The following is a 22701-nucleotide window of genomic DNA, read 5'->3' as shown; positions in this document are numbered from 1 at the left end:
TCTAATTACTGTATTGACCAAATTTAAAAATGTTTAACACAGTAAGATAATACAGTTAGAAATTGTGTGTATGTCTCAAGGCAGTGTAAGCAAACCCATGAAAATATTCAGATTATATTCATTTGGCATTTGAGAATGAGAACGCTGTTACACCATAATTTCAAATCTTTATGAAACTTTTTCTGTGCTGTGGAACAACTGGTTAAGAATGGCTTAAACAGTGTCTAATCTCTGTGCAAGATCAGGCATCATCTCATGTATGCCGTTAAAAGACAACACTGTAGCCAACCTGACATAGTGGAGTCATTATGAACCTTTTCGTAGAGCCCACTGACCATATATGGATCATACTTCTGATGCCTGAGCTACCAGCTCCCCAAGGGTGCCAAAGAGTAGGTTCCCATCTCCTTGGGACATCGGGACTCCTGACAACAGCCTCAAGCCAGATGGCCTTTGCTAAAGCTGAGTGCACCGGTGGGGGAAGCCCAGGCAAGTGACATGAGGGTGGAGAATTCAAATATGAAGTGCATCAAACTAAATCCACACAATGACCTTACTGATCTGGCTGTTTCAACAGATAAGTATCGATATTTCAGTAAGGACATTTACTGTTCGTCTGCTCTTCGTCCCCTGGCTTCCCCATGGGAAGACGGTCAGGTCAAAACACTGGGAATTAAACTGTTTATTCAATATCTGGTGTACATTAGAAATGAAGGAGATACCTCCACATCGGCGAAACCAGTGTTTTTATTGAATAAATAGAAGGTAAATATGGAAAAGTAGACACACTGGAAAAAAATTGAATTAGGCCACTATTGATTGAAACCATCTCTGCTGCACAATCTTGAGCACATTACACACACCAGTGACTGTTACTCCACATAAAACTTTGAATGTGGCACAAGAAGTTATCATTCAGAGAGATATTGCACCCCAGACAGATGAAGAACTACGAGCTAATATAGCATGAGGAGGCATACATTTTGTCAGATACGTACAGAAAGGTTCAGAAGATCAGCAAGTATGTAAAGGTGCTTTTATCTTAGTTTTTGAAGGACATGCCTTCCAAGAAATAGTTATGATGTAAAAGTGTGATATGAAACCTTATTTCCCACCACTCATGAGATGTTTTCGGTGCTTACATTTTGGACACAGCTCATCCTGCTAGACAGCAGACCCAAAATGCAGAGACAGTCGTAGATCACTTCCTGAAGGTCATCCTTGTAGACAATCACCTTTCTGTGTAAACTTTATGGAATGCCTTCCCCTACGTTCACCAATTTGCCCAGTAATTATAAAAGAAAAGAAATAACAAGAATATAAAATGATGGACCACCTATCATATCCCGAATTAAGAAAAAATGTGAATGCAAGCATCCAGTTGACATGATGGCAGATTATGCAAAATTTGAGCTGTCACCCCACCTACCTCAACTTTTTCAGAACCAAATTTACCTCCTGCTATAAACCAAGAGGATACAATCATAATGACAAATTATGTGCAAGAGGTATATCTGCCCCCTCTTGACTTCCACAGTGTGTGTAACAATACAAGAATAAAGATTTTTGGAAGATCATCTTCCTACTCCTAGAGGATGAAACATATATCGGCAAAAAAGGGATAAACATGAAACAAATATGAGCACAATAGTCAAATCGAACACCTTCACTGGACAAATAACTATGAACAGTGCACTCAAAACAAAAGACATTAGAGTACAATTGAGCATAAGAACAACAGTATGTAATACCTACATTCCCCATGACCGAGATATTACTTACAGAGAAATGGAAGACATAATTAAACAGTTATCCTGCCTTTCATTTCATTGGGAGATTTCAGTGCACACCATCACATATGGGGCAGCAATATGATGACTTGTGAGAGCATCTGCTAGAGAGATTATTCACACACTTTGATATCTGCCTAGTAAACTGACAAGCCTGATCGTATTTAAACATCTCCTATGGCTCATACTGTGCAGTAGATTTGACAATCTGGAGTCCTAACCTTGCACCTGTGGTCCAAGGGTTCATTTTTGATTGCTTTTCCGATACTGGCCACTACGCAATGACTGCAACCGTCTTAAATTAACACCACACTGATGGTTTATTATGTTGGCTGCTGCAAAGAGCCAATTGGAATGATTTAACTGCTCAAGTACAGATAACAATAAATAATAACAATAAATACAGAGAAGACGGTTGATGTAGTAGCACAAGACACAACAGAAATCATCATACAAGCTGTTAACACAACAACACCATTCTCTTTAGGTCCTCGTAGGTGGAAATCTTTTCTGTGAAGATGCAGTGAGATTGCAAATGCCACTGGTGAAAATTTTATTTTATTCAAAAGATCAAGAGCAAAAGCATTTTACTTAATGAAACAAGAAAATGATGAGTGTTAGGAACTCTGTTTCGTCAATGATGGTATAAACCACAGTTTCACAAGTGTGGTCCAAATTGTGGTGGATTAGTGGATTTCAGGTCACTAATGGAATGCAGGGAATCCTTGACGAACAAGAAATTAATACCAGTTTCCATGACATTGCAGAATTTTTATCAATATATTATGCAGAAATGTCGCCTCTAAGAATTACCATCCTACTTACGCTCGCCATTGCCTTTTCACAAAATGTAATACCGTGTCTTTCATCTTGTCAGATCTGTAATAAACTCTTCGCAGTCTGAGAACTAAATAATGTTTTAAAACATTATAGGGATGTGTCCCCAGGACCACAAAATGTCCATAGTCAAACGCTAAAATATCTTGGTGCAAAATAGCAAAAACTGTTCTAAAAAATTTTAACAATACTGAAACCAGAACGAGACCCAAAAAATAGAAATAACTACAGGCTCATGAATCTAACAAGTAACTTGGATATATTGTTAGAAAGGATGGTTAATGCATGTCTTTTTTGGTGCCTGGAATCTGGAAATGTCCTTTTCTGATTCTAATGCAGATTCCGAAGATCTTGAAATATGACTAATCGTCTTATACGATTGGAATTTGTAGATAGAGAGGCCTTTGTGCACGACCAACACACAGTCACAGTATTTTTTGATTTACACAAGTGATATGATACAATGCGGCAGGATCACATTTTATCAACTCTGCATGAGCGGTGTTTTTGGGGAAATTTACCTGTCTTCACACAATTTTTTTTATCACTTGGATTATTTAGGGTAGGTTGGGCATGACCCTTAGTAACCAATATATGCAAGATAATAGAGTCCTACAGGGATCAGTTTTAAGTACCACACTTTTTGGAATTCCAGCGAATGGCATTGTAGCTGCAATGGAACATACACTCACACCGGCATTATATCATCTTTGTTTACTGTATTTACCTGATTATAAGATGAGGTTTTTCCCCAAATTCACCATTTGAAAAATACAGTGTCTTCATACATTCACAGATAAAACTATTGCTGCTGAGGTTAACATTTTCCCATTGTTTCATAGTGTGTATAGGGGTTATCTAACATTCACTGATGGAGAACTCGTACAAGTTATTCCAAGTACCAACTTAAGGACACACATTCAGTGCGACATCCTGAAGAAATGGGAGAGGAAATGATGAGACAGTATGTGATCCAATAAATTAACCACACACCACCAAGGTGTAGCAGGCTTCACTACAAAGCTTGAAGAGGGAATGTATTGTGTTATACAGTCTCAGAACGCTGGACGTACCAAAAAAAGGTCATGAATTTTTGCTGTGGTGGTAATAAGCCTCAGAATCCATCTGTGAATGAATGTTAATGATTGACCACACCCTCAAAGATTACACGACAATCCGAGACCTGTGAGGGCAAATTAACCTAAGACCTCATCTACCAGATATTCTAGTGGATGACAAAACACCTGTAAGCCATGTGCTACACTTCCTACAATGGAGTGGATATTAAGACGAAATTTAAAGAAGACACCATTGTATGTCAGCTGAGGAATGAAGATGAGATGACAGGCCTGTCACCATCGATCTAACCCTGAGGCACCACCTGATTCATCATTCGCTCCAGAGCCTATTGTCTTTGTTGATCCATTATGGACTGTGGGACAACAGCTGGCATGTATTTCTTGATGCAATAATTTACCAACAGCCGTATGTGTCACCTGGCCACCAAGAGCTGTTGCATAGCGATTTGATTCACGGATCCAGTTATATGGCTCCTTCCGTGTATAGTGATTTTACAACTATGACGTGTGGGGCCTGAAGATGGCATCAATGTAATGCTGAAACTGGTAGCACATAAAAAGTTTATAAAATAAATTTCTACAATACATACAGCTGTTCGTAAATTATTGCATCAAGAGAACCTGTTGTGGATGACAAAGTATCTCTATTTATATTTCTGTCTCTGAACCTGAGATACTAAGTAAGTACAGCGGTGGAAATTAGTGTAAAGGCTGGAAATTAGTGTAAAGGCAGATGGTTATTTGTGGATAAAACATATTTATGTACGTATTTGTTATTGCACACTCTTTTCCCTCACAGTTTACACCAAAACAAAACAAAATACGTTCTCATCTTTCTGTTAGCATTGATGGTACTTAAGGAATTAAAGAAACGAGAACTTCAGGACTGGAAATTTGGCCACCACCGAAGTTTCTACATGTCTGAACTAGTTCTCTTGTGCAGAGATCATGCCAGTAGTACTGAAAACAATCTGGCCCATCCAAATTAAACCTCTTCCCATCACTGACAATTACTTTGTTCCATTCTATGATCCATGACACAATATATTCTTCCACAAACTTCAGCCGAGCCTCCTTAAGTGCGTTGTTTAATATGGCTTACGGAGCCGTTTTTTGAATGCTAGCTTTGCGTCTTGAGTCAGGATTTGTCAAACCTGTCTGGAAATGACTGATAACTGCAATCAGCCACAAACTGAGAACAACACAAGTTTTTGACTTTTGTTTTACGCAGAGTCAAATATTTGTGTGTCAACATTTGAAAGCAGTAGGTGAAGAACTTCCAGAGATATAATTTTGAACAAACGAACATGAGGTTTTTGTTAACATCTGTGCTTTAGTAGGTCTATAAAAACACGCTCATATTCAAATGCAATGTTGTGTCAAATTTCAAAGCAATTGGCGAAGAACTTTCAGAGATGTACAGTTTTGAGCACACAGTGAACGCAAGATGTATGTGGCAGTGCATTTGAAATGCTTGGAGAGGAAGCAGCTATTATATGGAAGAAAAGTTGGTGATAGTAGTTAGTGTTTTTCCTTTTTTTTATTTTTTTTTCTGTGGTGGAATCATGAAACCATTACAATCAGTATTAATTTTGTTAATTATGTTCTTCTCCATTTTACATTATGTCACATTATCTGTTATTCTGTTGTTGTCTATTATGCACTTTCATATCTCTCTCTCTCTCTCTCTGGCTCTCCACACCGTTCCCCCATCCACCTCCTCATCCACTTTACTCTTTGTATACCAGTGCCTTATTTGTAATAACAATTAATAAATTGGTTCTGAATTTGTATAAAATAATATTCTGTTTGTGTTACTGGAGGTTTATGGTACAAACTTACTACCAACACAGTAAGTTATTTCATAGCCAATTTTGATATATTTTTTTTTTGTCATTGGGTGGACCATTTTACGTCTTTCTATTAAGTGTATTGTAGTGGTTCACTTGTACAATTCCAACTAATTTTGTGTGGTGTTTTTTTACAGAGGAGTTACCAAGGGATTTGTCCAGCCATACATTTTAGCCCGGAGTAAAGTTGTTTTGACAACATATGAAACTTTGAGGCGTGAACTTGTCTATGTGGAAATGAATAATGACTCAGCCAGGTAGATATTATTCATCAGTATTTATTTGCAACACATGTTCATCATTCTCATATTGGTGTAGAGGAATTAAACATATATATTTATAAGCTGCTCAAAAGATCTCTCTCTTTTACACTTGCTAAAACAAAGAACATATCAGGAGTCAACAAGATTTAAACCTGATGCTCTACTTTATTTTAAGTATTCTGTGGGTTATGTCACATTATAATGTGAATGCCTATTCCTCTATATATTGGTCAAACCTTTTTCTGAAAAAAAAACTTAGATAGTACCTCATCATGGAAGTATCTCAATACTGAGGACTAAAATAAATATACAAATGGAAACTCATCAGTGGAAATGGAAGGGTTAGAGGTAGCAGCTCACCATTTAATTGAGACATCAAATGACCATAGGTGCATAGATAAGACTAAAAATGCCAAGCTTTTGAACCTGACTAATACAGAGTATGAGTACATGTACACCTGCACAGCTAATTTGTCTCAACCAGCATATATTGTCCAGCTCAACTGGTGTGAGGGATTGACTCAGGTGGAAAAAGAGGCAGGAATGATGGAAGGGAAGGGCGGCTGACAGCTGGGAGGGAGAAGCAGCAAACACATGGGGAAAAAGTATGGCAGCAGTGAGCACACTCTCGTGTCAGGAGGAGTCGTGCATGACACACAGTGGCCTGAAGGAGATGACCGGAAGGGAAAAGTGGAACAGAGGAAGTAGGAGTCTGCAGAGAGTAGGGCACAACTATTTAATGAACAAAGTGTTGGAAGGGATATGTGAGAAGGGGAGATGGGCAGAGGTCGCTGTGAGGAGGATTATAAGACTGAAGTACGTGTTGTAAGGACAGTCCCCATCTATATAATACAGGGAAGCCAGTGTCAGCAGCAAGAATCCAGGTGGCAGAGGTCGTGAAGCAGCCTCCAAAGTTGAGCATGCTGATCAGCAGCATGTTCAGCCACTGGAGACATGGCTCTGCTTGTGATCAAAGCTGTGCAGTAGTTATGACAGAGTGGATGTGGCATTACTCCTTTCGCAGGTGGCCCATTCTCTGATAGCATAGGATAGGATATCCTTGTGAGGGGACAGGAGTAGGATGTTCCAGGTGGATAGACGGGACAAGTTTTGCACCTGCATCTTGCGCGGGGTTGTGACCCATGTGGTGAGGGGTCAGTGGTAGCTGTGGCATCAGGATGGACTGGAATATTGTGTCAACAGTGTATGCAAAGAATACTTTTTCAGAAGAGGTGAAAAGGGTTGTGGATACATTGTTCCTTATTTCAGACACAATGGTAACTAATTGGAGCAGTGGTAAAGAATGCAGTTAAGTTGTCTCAGTAATATTTTATAACGAGGAGGGTGCTTCTTTGCAAGGATGGTCAGAGAGTTGGGGGCACATGCAGATACAACACGGGAGACCTGTTTGTGAACTAAGTTCGGGGGTAATGCCTGTATGTGAAGACATCAGTATCGCTTTCAGCACACTGAATATGGGATTGCTTGTCACTACAAATGCACAATTTGTGAGTAGCCAGATTATACAGAAGAGATTTCTTGTTTGAAATAGATGGCAGCTTTAAAATTTAGATGACTTGTTGTTTGGTATGGACATAGACATTTCTGAGCAGTCACAGAGGTGTACAGGAATGTGGTATGCTGAGGAGCTCTAGGTGAAGCAAGTGGGAGAGGACATGTTGCGATTTCTGAGAAATGATTATAGAGTGCCTCTGTCACAGCTGCCGATCACGAAGGTGTTGTTGACAAATGTGAACTGGCCTAGGGGTTTGGGGTACTGGTATCCTCTAGATGCCCATAAACAGGTTAGCACAGGAGGGTCCAATGTTGGTACCCATAGCTGTGCTGCAGATTTCTTTGTATATCTTTCACACAAAAGAGAAAAAATTGAGGGTAAGGATGCAGATCAGGAGTCGTATTGCGAATGAGGTCATTAAGCCATCAGGAGATCTAGCATTTGACATCCATGAGGCAGTGTGCAGGGGGGATGTCTGTGTTTACAGAAGTGAATCAATGGTGACGGTTAAAGATTCAGGTGCCAGAAGAGTGGAGATGGTTGGGAGATTGTGAAGGCTTCAGATATCCATATGAAAGAGGAACACCACCACAAAGCTTACCAACTTCTTCAGTTTCATTCATGTACCCACTGACTATGCAGTTCCTGAAATCAGTAGCTCGGTACAGGCTTTTGTTGAAGTTTCGAGAACATACCTTCACCGAGAAGTCAAGCAGTGTGTTGCTCCCTCCTACGTATATCTCACAAAGAGACCATGATAAAATCAGAGAGATTAGAGCCCACACAGAGGCATACTGACAATTTTTCTTTCCACGAACAATGTGAGACTGGAATAGAAGGGAGAACCTATAAGAGGTACTCAAGGTACCCTCCACCACACACCATCAGGTGGCTTGCGGAGTATGGATATAGATGTAGATGTAGAGGGATTACGTTTACTCCTTCCATCATCTTAAGTAAATTTTTACTATTAATACCTTGTCAATTTATGCTCTAGACTTTTCCAAAGTTCATTATGTCCAAGTTACATTATTCCATAAATTTGAATTCCCTCACAAATTAAAGCTGTCTGCCAGACCAGGCCAGAAAAGAAACTATAAACATACTGTTCGTGAGCAATGCTTTTATACACTTGGCTATCCAGGTGAGCATGTGCAACAAAATAGTACATGTTCTCCCTGCAGAGTGGAATGTTCATTGTGTAAACAGCCTTCACAAAAATAAGACGCATTAACTATTAGAAGCACATGAATTTGTCACTTATCTGGCACCTCTAATCTCTGGTTTTAATCCTATCTCACCTTCATTTTAACACATAATTAAATTGTTCCACTTGTGTTTTTTTATTTTTAAGTTATTACTTTATTTTCATTACAGTCTCAGCATTTTCTCTACACTAATTTATTATACTACTTTCAGTAACAGTTGTGTTACTGCGTGCCATGTAACCACTTCTTGCCACCTAACCTCTACTATTTTTCTTTTTGTATTATCAGATCCATCTAGAACTGATGAATAAGATAGTTTCTATTCTGTTCAGCATTTATCTGATTTTTGTTCCTTTGTACATTTTATATAAACTGTATTATTAATAAGGCATTTTTGAGGACACTGAAATACCTTTTACTGTGGAGTAAAATAAAATTCCAGTGAAATATAAATTTTATTTATGTTGAATTACGTACTTAATCCTTGGCGCTACAGCCCATGTAGGGCCGTGGCCTCTCTGATGATCACAGCCCAATCCTGATGATTTTCTGCTCATTTCCTCCATCTTTTGACTCAGTATTTCTCAAATCATTTTCCACATCCTCCAGCCATCATTTCTGGGGTCTCCCTTTGCTCTTTTTGCCACCTGGATTTCCTGTGTAAACCTTTTTGACAACTCAATCGTCTGAAATTCACTCTACATGTCCCAGCCATCCCAATCTGTTACACTAAATTTCAGTCACCAAGTCAGGATTTCTACGCAGTTCTTCCAGTTCCTTGTTTCTCCTTATCCTCCATTGCCCCGCCTCATACATGGCTCCAAAAATCTTTCTTAACATTTTCCTCTCCCGTCTTCTGAGCCGTTTCTGAGCCATACATTACCACAGTTCTTATGACTGTTCGATAGACCGTCACCTTCAATTTTCTATTCAGGCTATGTGACTGAAGGGTCTTGATCAAGTCCCAGTAAGCTCTATTTCCTGCAGCAATTCTAAATTTTATTTCTTCTCGTTATCCTCCATAACCTGCACTCCCAGGTATTGGAACTTTTCACATGTCTCATAATTGCCTCTGTTCAGCTTAATATATATTTCTCTTTATTTATCTAAAAACAAAGATGATGTGACTTACCAAACGAAAGTGCTGGCAGGTCGATAGACACACAAACATACACACAAAATTCAAGCTTTCGCAACCAACGGTTGCTTCATCAGGAAAGAGGGAAGGTGAGGGAAAGACGAAAGGATGTGGGTTTTAAGGGAGAGGGTAAGGAGTCATTCCAATCCCGGGAGCGGAAAGACTTACCTTAGGGGGAAAAAAGGACAGGTATACACTTGCGCGCACACACACACACACACATCCATCCGCACATCCGGAGATGGGAACTTGCCCTTCAGTATATCCTCTCTTCTCGTTATCCGCCAGGCCTCAACCTCCGCTAATTTCAAGTTGCCGCCGCTCATACCTCACCTGTCTTTCAACAACATCTTTGCCTCTGTACTTCCGCCTCGACAGACATCTCTGCCCAAACTCTTTGCCTTTACAAATGTCTGCATGTGTCTGTGTATGTGCAGATGGATATGGGTGTGTGTGCGAGTGTATACCTGTCCTTTTTTCCCCCTAAGGTAAGTCTTTCCGCTCCCGGGATTGGAATGACTCCTTACCCTCTCCCTTAAAACCCACATCCTTTCATCTTTCCCTCTCCTTCCCTCTTTTCTGATGAAGCAACCGTTGGTTGCAAAAGCTTGAATTTTGTGTGTATGTTTGTGTTTGTTTGTGTGTCTATCGACCTGCCAGCGCTTTCGTTTGGTAAGTCTCATCATCTTTGTTTTTAGATATATTTTTCCCACGTGGAATGTTTCCCTCTATTATATCCATATCATTTCTCTTTATTTATGTTTACTCAAGTAAAACTGTAGCTTGGATTACTGAATTATTTTAAATAGTTTGCAGAAATGACAGTGGCTGGCTGTTCAATTGACATTGAAAAATATTATAAATATAAAAGTAACTGTAAAGGTTATGACATTAATTTAGAGGAAAAATCCGTGTGAAATTGAATATCATAATATGTTATTTACAAATGAAGTTCTCTTTAATAAGTTGAATCTTATGGCTTACTAATTTTGTTTCCTACAAGCAAATTGTGGAGCAATGACGGAATGCCATAATTACTTCTGGATGAAATTTTTATTGATACTACTTAGTTAAGAGAGGACTGTAAACTTCCATGTAACCTATATTTGACTGCAAAATATTATTCATAGTCTGTTAATTCTGATGTACTAAAAAATTAAAGTAGTAGTCATTTTGTGACACAGATGATGACAAAAGATATGCTGCTGAAATAAGTAGTTTTTCAAGTGTGTGGTTTCCAAATTGAGACACGTAGTTCAAATCTTTGCCAAGTTCATAGCCAAGCTTGTTATCACCAACTGGCCTTATGATTCCTAACAAATCATTGATTCTTTTGTAATTTTTATCTGAAATGCTTGTTTTATGACTGCTGAGCAAACAACATACCTACAAGAAAAAGTAGAAAATTGTTAGGTTTTGGATACATCAGTGCCTTCACTATTTTTCTGTCCCCTTATACATAAAATGCACACATTCCATTCTGGAATTCCCCATTACTGCATGTTTTTTAAATGTTTAATACGAGGGTTGGAACTTCAGTAGTGGCAACTATTTATTTACAGCTCATACAAAATAGATACATGTTTCAAAGTTTTACTGACCTTCAGAGTAGTCACCAGCATTGCGTATAACCCATTGCCAGCAATGTGTAAGTCGTAGGATACTCTTAGCAGTGCCAGTTGTGTTGACAGTTTGAGCGGCGCGGTCTATTGCCCGATGAATTTGTAGCAGTTCTGAAGTGAACGCCATGAAGTGTTTTCTTTGGTTTAGAAATTGATTTGAACTTATGAGGGCTTAAGTCAGGGGAGTGCAGTAGGTGGTATAGCACTTAGCAGCCCCATCAATCAAACAAATCAGTAACAGCTTGCACTGTATATGTGTCATCACTTCTGTCTCTAAGCTGATCGTAGGTTGTGTTCCAAAAATGGACAGCACAGAGACAAAAGCGATGACACTTTCTGCAGGACCTGACCATCATTTTGCAGAACAATGCTCAGGCACATACAGTGCAAGCTGTTAATGATTTGTTTGACGGATGGGGCTGATAAATGCTATACCACTTACTGCATTCCCCTGACTTAAGCCCTCGTGAGTTCAACTCGACTTCTAAACTGAAGGAAACACTTCACGGCATTCGCTTCAGAACTGCTACAAATTCGTCGGGCAGTAGACTGCGCCACTCAAACTGTCAACACAACTGGCACTGCTAAGAGTATCCTACGACTTACACATTGCTGGCAATGGGTTATACGCAATGCTGGTGACTACTCTGAAGGTCAGTAAAACTTTGAAACTCGTGTCTATTTTGTACGAGCTGTAAATAAATAGTTGCCACTACTAAAGTTCCAACCCTCGAACACATACTACATAAATTATTTAGGGCCATGTGATAAGATCTATAGTAACATGATTTTGAAAAGTTATTGCATTGTGGGCATACCACCAAATTTTTACATTTACAACTACATAAAATCTCTGCAACCACTTTGAATTGAATGACAGCGTAATCGACACAGTGCCAGGTGTTAGGTTTTCTTAGTGTTCCATTTGTGTAAGGAGTATGCAAAGACTGACTGCTGTGCATGCTGTAATTAATTTAATCTTGTCTTTGTGGTTTGTATGGGAGGGATACGAAGAAGGATCAAGAATTTCTCTAAAGTCTTCATTTAATGGTGGGTCCCAAATCTTCCTAAGTACGCTTTTGTGGTACAGTTGGCATATATCTTCAAGGACCTACTAATATAGATTTTTCAAAATTTCTGTAACACTCTCCTGCGAGTCAAACAAACTTGTGACCTATTTGAGCCACCACTATTTGTATACATTAAATGTTCTCTGTTAGACACATTTCATATGGAACTCAACATTTTAGCAATATTCTTAGATGGAATGTAAAGGTGTTTTGTAGGTAATGTCCTTTGTAGACTGGCTAAATTTTTCCAGTACCCTGCCAATGAACCAAAGTCTGCCACGTACCTTACCTATGTGATAGTTCCATTGTGTATCCCTATAAATCGTTACACTCGGGCATTCGTATAAGTTGACTGATTCCTGTTGTGACTCGATGTTGTGCTCATAGCATATACCCTTTCTGACTAATTTAGCAGTAAAGGGATCAACTCAATGAATAATAAAAGTGCCAAGTCATCAACAAACAAAAAGAATGACAGCTTTGATAGCTTTTAGATGAATCCCCGGGTGAGCTAGAGTACACACACATAGGTGCAGTGTGGTAGCCTAGGCTGGGGTTAGAGGTTGAGTCAGGTAGTATAGACAGAGGGAGAGAAGAGGCAAGAAGAAATGGGAAGGATTAGGGAAGGGTAGCTGATGGCTCTGAGGGAGGTAGCAGGTGTGAGGACAGCGGTGTGAGAGGGAGGGGTTGTTGCAAGGATAACTTCAGTCTACGTAGTTCAGGAAAGCTGGGTGCTGGGGGGAGGAATCCAGATGGCACAGGTTGTGAAACAACCACTGAACTCGAGCATGTCATGCTCAGCATCATGTTCTGCCACTGGGCAATCAACACTGCTGTCAGTCATTCATTCTGGAGAACAGTTCTTTGGTGGTCATGCCCTTATAAAATACAGTGCAGAAATTGCAGCAGAGCTGATGCATTACATAGCTGCTTTTACGGGTGGCAATGCCCCTGGTAGGGTAGGATAAAACTGTGGCAGGACCAGAATAGAATGTGCAGGATGGGTGAATTGCGTAGGTCTTGTAACTGGGCCTCCAACAGCGGGACAGTCCCTGTGGCAAGTAGTTAGAAGTGGGCATAGCATAGAGACAGACCAGGATGTTGCAGAGATTGGATGGGCAACAGACTACCATTTTAGGAGTGTCAGGGAGGATCACGATGAGGATGTCTGTCATTTCTGGTCACAATGCACTGACATCGAAATAAGTGTCCAAGGAATAGAAAAGCAACTGGAATCACTCAATAGAGGAAAGTCCACTGGACCTGACGGGATACCAATTCGATTCTACACAGAGTACGCGAAAGAACTTGCCCCCCTTCTAACAGCCGTGTACCGCAAGTCTCTAGAGGAACGGAGGGTTCCAAATGATTGGAAAAGAGCACAGATAGTCCCAGTCTTCAAGAAGGGTCGTCGAGCAGATGCGCAAAACTATAGACCTATATCTCTTACGTCGATCTCTTGTAGAATTTTAGAACATGTTTTTTGCTCGCGTATCATGTCATTTCTGGAAACCCAGAATCTACTATGTAGGAATCAACATGGATTCCGGAAACAGCGATCGTGTGAGACCCAACTCGCCTTATTTGTTCATGAGACCCAGAAAATATTAGATACAGGCTCCCAGGTAGATGCTATTTTTCTTGACTTCCGGAAGGCGTTCGATACAGTTCCGCACTGTCGCCTGATAAACAAAGTAAGAGCCTACGGAATATCAGACCAGCTGTGTGGCTGGATTGAAGAGTTTTTAGCAAACAGAACACAGCATGTTGTTATCAATGGAGAGACGTCTACAGACGTTAAAGTAACCTCTGGAGTGCCACAGGGGAGTGTTATGGGACCATTGCTTTTCACAATATATATAAATGACCTAGTAGATAGTGTTGGAAGTTCCATGCGGCTTTTCGCGGATGATGCTGTAGTATACAGAGAAGTTGCTGCATTAGAAAATTGTAGCGAAATACAGGAAGATCTGCAGCGGATAGGCACTTGGTGCAGGGAGTGGCAACTGACCCTTAACATAGACAAATGTAATGTATTGCGAATACATAGAAAGAAGGATCCTTTATTGTATGATTATATGATAGCGGGACAAACACTGGTAGCAGTTACTTCTGTAAAATATCTGGGAGTGTGCGTACGGAACGATTTGAAGTGGAATGATCATATAAAATTAATTGTTGGTAAGGCGGGTACCAGGTTGAGATTCATTGGGAGAGTGCTTAGAAAATGTAGTCCATCAACAAAGGAGGTGGCTTACAAAACACTCGTTCGACCTATACTTGAGTATTGCTCATCAGTGTGGGATCCGTACCAGGTCGGGCTGACGGAGGAGATAGAGAAGATCCAAAGAAGAGCGGCGCGTTTTGTCACCGGGTTATTTGGTAACCGTGATAGCGTTACGGAGATGTTTAATAAACTCAAGTGGCAGACTCTGCAAGAGAGGCGCTCTGCATCGCGGTGTAGCTTGCTCGCCAGGTTTCAAGAGGGTGCGTTTCTGGATGAGGTATCGAATATATTGCTTCCCCCTACTTATACCTCCAGAGGAGATCACGAATGTAAAATTAGAGAGATTAGAGGGCGCACGGAGGCTTTCAGACAGTCGTTCTTCCCGCGAACCATACGCGACTGGAACAGGAAAGGGAGGTAATGACAGTGGCACGTAAAGTGCCCTCCGCCACACACCGTTGGGTGGCTTGCGGAGTATCAATGTAGATGTAGACAAGGTTTCCCTTGACCAGTATGCTGAAAGTCTCACCGAGGCCCCGACAGATGGCACTGTCATGAAGTCTAATCTGCAAACAGGTTTCCCACATCATATCCTCCCACCATCCCCAAGAACCAGCTTCAAAGGAGCACAACCTTTATCAGCCACTACCATCCCAGACTGGAGCAAGTGAACCGTGTCCTTCGCCAGGTCTCTGATGAGGGACGTCCAATCCACAGTCTTTCCCATCCGTCCTAAAGCCATATTCTGCCACCCCTATGTGACCCTCTGGACCATACCTATTTGACTCCCACACCCAACCTCTTGCCACGGGGCTTGTATCCTTGTGGAAGACACAGATGCGAGATCTACCTGATTTACCCACCTGGCACATTCCATTCTAGTCCTGTCGTAATCTTGTCCTATCCCGCCAGAGACAGGGCCACCTGTGGAAGCAGCTATATCATGCACCAGCTCTTCTGCAATTTCTGAACAGTATATCTTCAGCCAGTGGATTTGTCCTCCATTTCTGGCATGGGCTGGAGTGAAGCTCATGACTGGAAGTCATATGTACTTATCACTGGTCACTACCAATGTAGTTTTCCCCTCTGCAACAATCATCCACTGCAGTATGGGAATCAAAGATCCGTTTGCCTCCAGGCTTTCTTCTTTCTTATTAAAACTATTACCAAGTTTGTGAAATTCTGTGGTTTCCCTGAATAAGCGACCATGATTGCTCTTCTCCATAGTGACAGATTCTGTGTCTGTGAATTTTATTATGTGGTTGGTCTCACACTGAGAATGTTCTGCCACAACAAATTTGTTCATGTGTGCCAACATGGAATGCTGCAGATGTTGATGGGTCATACAGTCATTCTAGCCTAGACTTTTCCACATGTACGCAGGTGTGGTATATTCCTGACATTGCGAGTGGGTCCCTTTTGCGCTCTGCCGATCTGACATTCTTTGACTTTCTCAGTCTATTTGTAGACAGTCTTCAGGTGTTTGTGCATTCAGTTTGTCACACGGGAAATGTATGGCAGAAAGAATGTACTTGACATTTCTTCTTCCAGCATGTAACTTCATACATTGTTATGTTTGTGGCACTTCTTATGCAACTAGTGGGGTATCCATTGTTTGGGTGACGATTTGAAAGTTTGTGCAGGAGTGTGTTGGTTTTGGTACATGCTGTGGTCCATGTTCTCACCATTCCTTTTAACAAGCACATTTAGAGAAGGTAGCTGTTGATCCTTTTTTTACATCTGCAGTGAGTTTAATGTTGGCATGGAGATTGTTAAGGTGTCTTAGGATGTCACAGAGCTATTCCTCACCATGGCTGCACACAAAGGTGTCGTTGACATGCTTGTACCACACCTTCTGTTTACGAGGTTCCATGTCCAACACCTGTCTTTCAAAATGTTTATGTAAGTGCCACTCAGTGGCTCTCTGGATCATAGCAGTTCCATTTTCCCAAGTGACATGACAAAGCTGTTACCACTAGTTCCTTTATGTGGATCAGGCTGGATCAGCTGGAAGGAGTTGGATGTGAAGTCCAGTTAGCCAAGCAGTTTCCAATTTCTTCACGGAGAGTTTAGAAAGACAGTCACTTCCTGCCATACATTCGCAGGATGACAGACTGACTCAGCCATATATTGAGCTAACGTGGCACAAAGATCGTTTACATACTGATCTTTAAGATCAAAAAGTGTCTCATATCAGCGGAGTATAAAAAGTCCCTCTAGCAGTGTCAGGACTATATCCGCGTATTGTGTATGTGAGGAAAAGTCTCTGTCAGAATGATTGGACGATCCATCAGTACCAACGTAATTGAATACAAGCAGCATTACCGGCTGGTACACATGGACAAATTTTCTGTGGCAGAATACACGCTGTGCGAGACTGACCGTATAATAAAATGCGCAGACATGAAAGTTCTCACTGTGGAGAAGAGTTCCCGTGCCCACTTATTCAAAAAGGCCATTAAATTTCAAAAATATAGTAATAGTTTTAATAACAAAGAAGAAAGCCTCAATGTATATGTACACTAGATTCCAACACTGCAGCAAACAACCATTACAGGTAACAAGGGGAGAACTGTAGCAGTAATGACCGGGGATAAACGCTAAGACATTGATGTGTTGGGGTACATATAATCACAGACCATGGGCTCGATTCCAGTCCTCCAGTTGCAATGGAGGATGAACCTTTGACAAGGCCAACCACTCATACTGGTAAATCATCATAAAAACTATAAAACAAATATCAGTTGTAGGTTCAGGGAGAAAAGGTTACAGGCAATACAACATTCATGAGTGTCTGGACGCGAACTTTGATTCCACTGACAGCTTTTGTATATGACCAGAATTTCTTTGAGTTTTGTAAGAAATCTTTCGATAAGATTTTGCTGTGGTAGTCACTGAAGACTTTACTCATTGCCCCCTTGACAGCCATACACATTTAATTCAGCATTTCTTAAACTGTTCTGCTAAGGGTATATGTAACGAGTGCTTGGTCTGCTGTTCTTCTAAACATGAGCTGTAGTTCTTCCACATCTACTACCCAGAGCCAATGGTTTCATTGAAATATGACAGTACTGTCCCTTATCCAGTTCGCCAAACATATGGATCTTCCTACATGTTTTAGTTGCGTATTGTACTTTGTTAATCATTCTTTCTATAACTGCCTCATAGTCATTAAAGCCAGTTTCCATATGTACATCCTCAGACAGGCGACGTCTATTTGTCCCATTAGGTATAATGTATCGTATTGGCACAAATAAATTGGTAGCATAGTTGGACTTCAGTGAAAATACATTAATGAGTAGAAAATTATGGTGTTCCACAAAATTGCTCAAAGATACAAAAATTAACGAATCCTTAAAAATATTCATCTGTGATAATTTTTAGTCACTGTGGACTTTTTGCAGATTGCGGCATGCCAAGCGGTTTTATGCTCCGCCATCTCCTCTCACATGCATCGAATGGTGGAGAATATGTTTGGATGAAGCCCAGATGGTGGAATCTCACTCGAGTAAGACTGCAGAAACAGCACGCCATCTTTTGGCCGTTCATCGATGGGCAATAACGGGAACCCCTATACAGAAGTCAGTGCAAGGCAAGTATTTGGCTGTTTGTGAAATTCAGTCTGAAGTTATTGTACTTTCTACAAGACAATTACCCAGTTTCCTTTTCAGTTAGAGTATTGCTCTCATTCTTAGCTTTCTGTATCCGTCTGTGCTTTATTTTTGAAAGAAAAATTTTCATACTCCATGCCATTATAAAGTTAGACCAAAGTCCATCACATCATAAACTGCCACAGAATGTAGATTGCTAGTTAGGAAAGATGTTGTTTGAGTCTAGCAGCATAAATTCAGCATAGTGTGCTGAAAGTTTTGTGTGAAAGTCAGAAAAATAGGCATGGGTACCCTTAAATATTGCATCAGACCTAAGCAAAGGAAAGTTTGTCCTCTTCTCAGTGCCTTCATAGACAGACAACATTTTGGACACTCCTTGTCAATTAAAAGGTCATTAACTTATAGTAAAGTTATACAAAAGCATAAAATACCCAGTTGGAATACCAATTGCAATATCTTTTTTTAATTAAGTAAATTGAAGGTTGGAGGGGAGGGGAAGGAGGGGGGCGGGGGAGAAACTGATGATATGCGGAATCAGCAGCGACATGTGAAAATTTGTGCCAGATAACAATTCAAACCCAGGGTCTCCTGCTTACTAGGGATTTGCATTACCACTGTGCCACCCAGACGCAGTTGTAATGCAATTATACAGACTATCTCATCACACTCACCAGCCGACTCACTTTCCAACCTAGAGTCACCTATCCATAGTCCCCATCCATGTCCTCCGTGCTAACTAATTTTAGATGCCCACAGGAGGTTGAATATAAATGTGCATCTCCATTGAAGGTTGTGGATCCATTGCTCATTGAGGTGAATCAGTTATGTGAATGTATGGTGTCTGTTCTTTCGGACATGTCCAAAAGAACATACTGCATGCATTCATATAAACTTTCTTTATTACTTTTTGTTCACACACAATTAGTTTTGAGCTACAGTCTTATTATCAAATGTCTTACCCAACAATGAGACATAGAGGAATGTGCTTATAACAGTCTATCACTGCATGTAGGGTGGCGTTTTCACATAAACAAAAGTTCAAACGTGGCTGGATGTTTAAATGGTTGACATCTATGGGCACCATTCTACAAAATAGATTTTTGAACATACAATGTTAAGTGTTTCCCCTTCTATGCCCTATGCACATGCATAATCTACAGCTATACTATGAAAACCACCAAGAAGTATATGGTCGAGGATACATCTCATTTATCATGACTTATTAAAGGTTCTTCCTATTTCATTCACATACAAATACAGAAAACTGATTGCTTTGATGCCTCTGCGCATGCTGTGAAGAGTCTAGCCTCGTCTTCGCACTTCATGCAGGAGTAATATGTAGAGGTTTGAAGTGTGTCCCTAGATTCATCACTTACAGCTGGTTCTAGAAGCTTTGTTGGCAGGTTTTGGTAGAATAATTTGCATCTAATTTGTCCTTGTTAATGGGTTCTGTGACTGTGGAGTGAATTACTTGGTGAAATAACAGCAACCATCCACTCTCTATATCCCCACAGGGGGATCGCCTGTCTTTGGTGGGTTTGTGCTTGGCTACCACAGGGCTCCAGCCTTTGCAACATCTTTTCTCTTATGTTCCGCATGACTATCCTCTTGCTATTCTTTTTCCTCACCCTTGGAGAACATGCCTGGGATGTTTTTGGAAATGTGTTCTACATTTTCAGTAGCCGATATCAGAACAGTCTCTCCACGGTTTTTCGTTCCTTTTTTCTTTCTTCGTTCCCCTTCTACTGTCCTTCCTCCACTTCAGCATTTGAGGTTCCTCATTTTCTTCTTCACCGAGCGAGGTGGTGCAGTGTTTAGCACACTGGACTCATGTTCGGGAGAATGGAGGTTCATAACTGCATCTAGCCATCCTGATTTAGGTTTTCCATGAATTCCCTAAGGTGCTTCAGGCAAATGCCAGGATGGTTCCTTTGACAGAGCGTGGCTGGCTTCCATCCCCATCCTCCCCTAATCCGACAGGACCGATGATTTCACCATTTGGTCCCCTCCCCCAAATGAACCAACCAACCTCTTCTTCTTCCTCCTCCCTGTGCGGCCGGCCCACACATCTGATGCATAAGAGGTGACTGGGTAAGATGTAATTACCAGCCCCAGGTTGACAGGTAGAATTTGCACGTACTGCTTGATGCAGGCCAGGCCCGGGGAGGGGTGATTGCCTGAGCTGCTACCTTCACGGATTGCCAAACAGTCCCTCTGCCAGATGTTTGGGAGGTGTGAACAATTACCTAAGGCAGGTGCACCCTCCTCTTAGGGGAGGCCCCCCCCCCCCCCCCCCCCCCCGAAAGGAACATGCCATCAGAGATACTGGCAATCATGGGAGATTTTCTCGCAATGAGACAATCATCTTCACAGTCAGTAGCTACAAAAGATAAATCTAAGTAGGCTAACAATTCAAAGACTCTCCCAGCAGCACCACAGTTCCTCGTGGTTTCACCTACTGAAGACAGTCGGTTTTCACTACAGTAAATTCATGTATCATTCAGAAAGGTGTAGATGCAGTTGCTAGCCCTGTGAAGTCCTGCTCATGTTTATGGAATGGCACTTTGCTTTTGGAGACTACTTCTGATTCTCAAGCACAACAATTGCTTGCAGCTTCACTCCTCCTTGGCTGTTCTGTTCTGTTGAGGCCCATAAACCACTAAATTCTTCCTGTGGTGTTATTAACACTAGGCTGCTTGATGGTCTGACCGAGGCAGAAATCCAAACATACCTCCATGGTCAGGATGTCGTTGCAATCCATTGGGTGATGAGTAAGGTAGATACATCCCTAGTACCCACATGCAATCTTTTTCTCACTTTTGATAGAGGGGTGCTTCCGTCAAAGATCAAAGTAGACTATGAAGTTATCACAGTCGCACCCTACATTCCGAACCCGATACACTGCTACAAATGTCATCATTATAACCACACTCATATGTCCTGTTGACACCCAGCCAAATGTATAACCTGTAGTGGGGGTGCTCATGAGGGTGATTGTCTGCCTCCTTCTCTCCATTTTATCAATTGCAATGGCAACCATGCCCAGGAGATCCAGGTGGAGGGAAAAGTGTCTTACCTGGTCACTCGCTGGTTGTTGGCTAATCGGAAACCCTGCTTTCTGCCATCCGGCACTTACAATAGTGTTCTTGCTACATCTCGCTCCATGAAGGACATGTCCACGCAGACATGAGATTTCAAATTCAGCACCGCTGTTGTAAAATCACCCAGTGTCATAGTAGCATCTCTGTCTCCTCCTCCAGGTATGCAACAGGCCACCAGACTTTTGCCTCATGGAGCGAAGTCACCTGCTACACAACAGGCAGGTCCTTTCCAGCCAGAAGGAGACTTTTTATGTCCCTCCAGCCAACGAACATCTGAGTCTTCCTCTGCCAACATGAAAGGCTCCAGGTAATCAAACAAAGGCAAGCAGACTTCTCCTTCACTGACACAGTGAACCTCTTTGACGATGTCGTCACATGATATTCTCACCCGGCCAACCTCCGTATCACCAGTGCACATCACTAACCATTTTTCTGCCCTGGACTCAGGAGATCGACAGAGGAAGAATACCGATGCCTCTGTTTATCTCATGGAGCAGGATTCATCAGCCTCTGCGCCCAGTAGCAATGAGTCTTTGAAGGCTGGCACTCGGCAACTGCCGGGGTGTCACTGCTTCATTTTTTCTCTCCTCCCCTATCCAAGTCAAGACTCACTTCCAAAGGAACATTAGTGGTCTTAGATCCCACAAAAAGAACTTATGGTTGCACTTGGAATCGTAGTGTCTGCTTGTTCTCTGCCTCCAGGAAACAAAATTTTATCTTCATGACCACTTTGAGCTCTCTCGTGGAGGAGTCATGCTGCTCATCTGGGATGACATCCACAGTCAGACCATCTCCCCGATTATCTGGGTTCAAGCTGTTGCTGTCCACATTTTCCTTCCTTGCTTCACCCACTGTTTACATCTCTCCATCATTAGGGCAGACTTCCACCAGCTTATTGGGCAACTCCTTCATCCCTTTTTGCTGCTCGGTGACTTTAATGTACACAATCAATCCCCTTTGGGGTTCTCTCAGAAGCTGTTCGAGAGGAGGCGCCCTCTTGGCTGACCTTCTCAATCACTTTTACCTCATCTGCCTTAACAAGGGAGCACTCATATTCCTTTCAGACTCTACGCACACCTATTCCCAGTTGGGTATCTCATTCTGCACTGCCCAACTTGCCTGTCATCTTGAGTGGTCCATTCTTCCTAGCATGTACTCGGGCGACCCTTTCTTGTGTGCTATCAGTTTGCTGACTCTTACCCCACCTATGTGCACACCCAAGTGGCAGCTTTCTAAGGCCGATCGGAGGCTATACTCCTCCCTGGCAACCTTCAATGAACAACATTTCCCCAGTTGTGATGACGAAGTAGAATATCTTACAAACACTATTCTTTCCATCTCAGAACATTCCATTCCTCCCACTTTATCTTAGATGTGCTGTTTCTTGGT

At 41.5% G+C, this 22701-nt stretch overlaps 1 protein-coding gene across 1 annotated transcript in view; it reads left to right on the top strand.

The window, feature by feature from the left end:
* Positions 1 to 22701, top strand: part of LOC126412325 (E3 ubiquitin-protein ligase SHPRH) — a 257671-nt gene that overhangs the window by 107751 nt on the left and 127219 nt on the right. The window contains exons 7-8 of the mRNA XM_050081845.1: positions 5694 to 5813; positions 18005 to 18192. Coding sequence (XP_049937802.1) covers positions 5694 to 5813; positions 18005 to 18192 — 308 coding nt within the window. The remainder of the gene's footprint in view (positions 1 to 5693; positions 5814 to 18004; positions 18193 to 22701) is intronic.

Source organism: Schistocerca serialis, chromosome 7 (assembly GCF_023864345.2).
Source record: "Schistocerca serialis cubense isolate TAMUIC-IGC-003099 chromosome 7, iqSchSeri2.2, whole genome shotgun sequence".
NCBI classification, from domain to species: domain Eukaryota; kingdom Metazoa; phylum Arthropoda; class Insecta; order Orthoptera; family Acrididae; genus Schistocerca; species Schistocerca serialis.
Note: the sequence above shows the minus strand (reverse complement) of the source record. Positions and strands in the feature narration are given on the sequence as shown.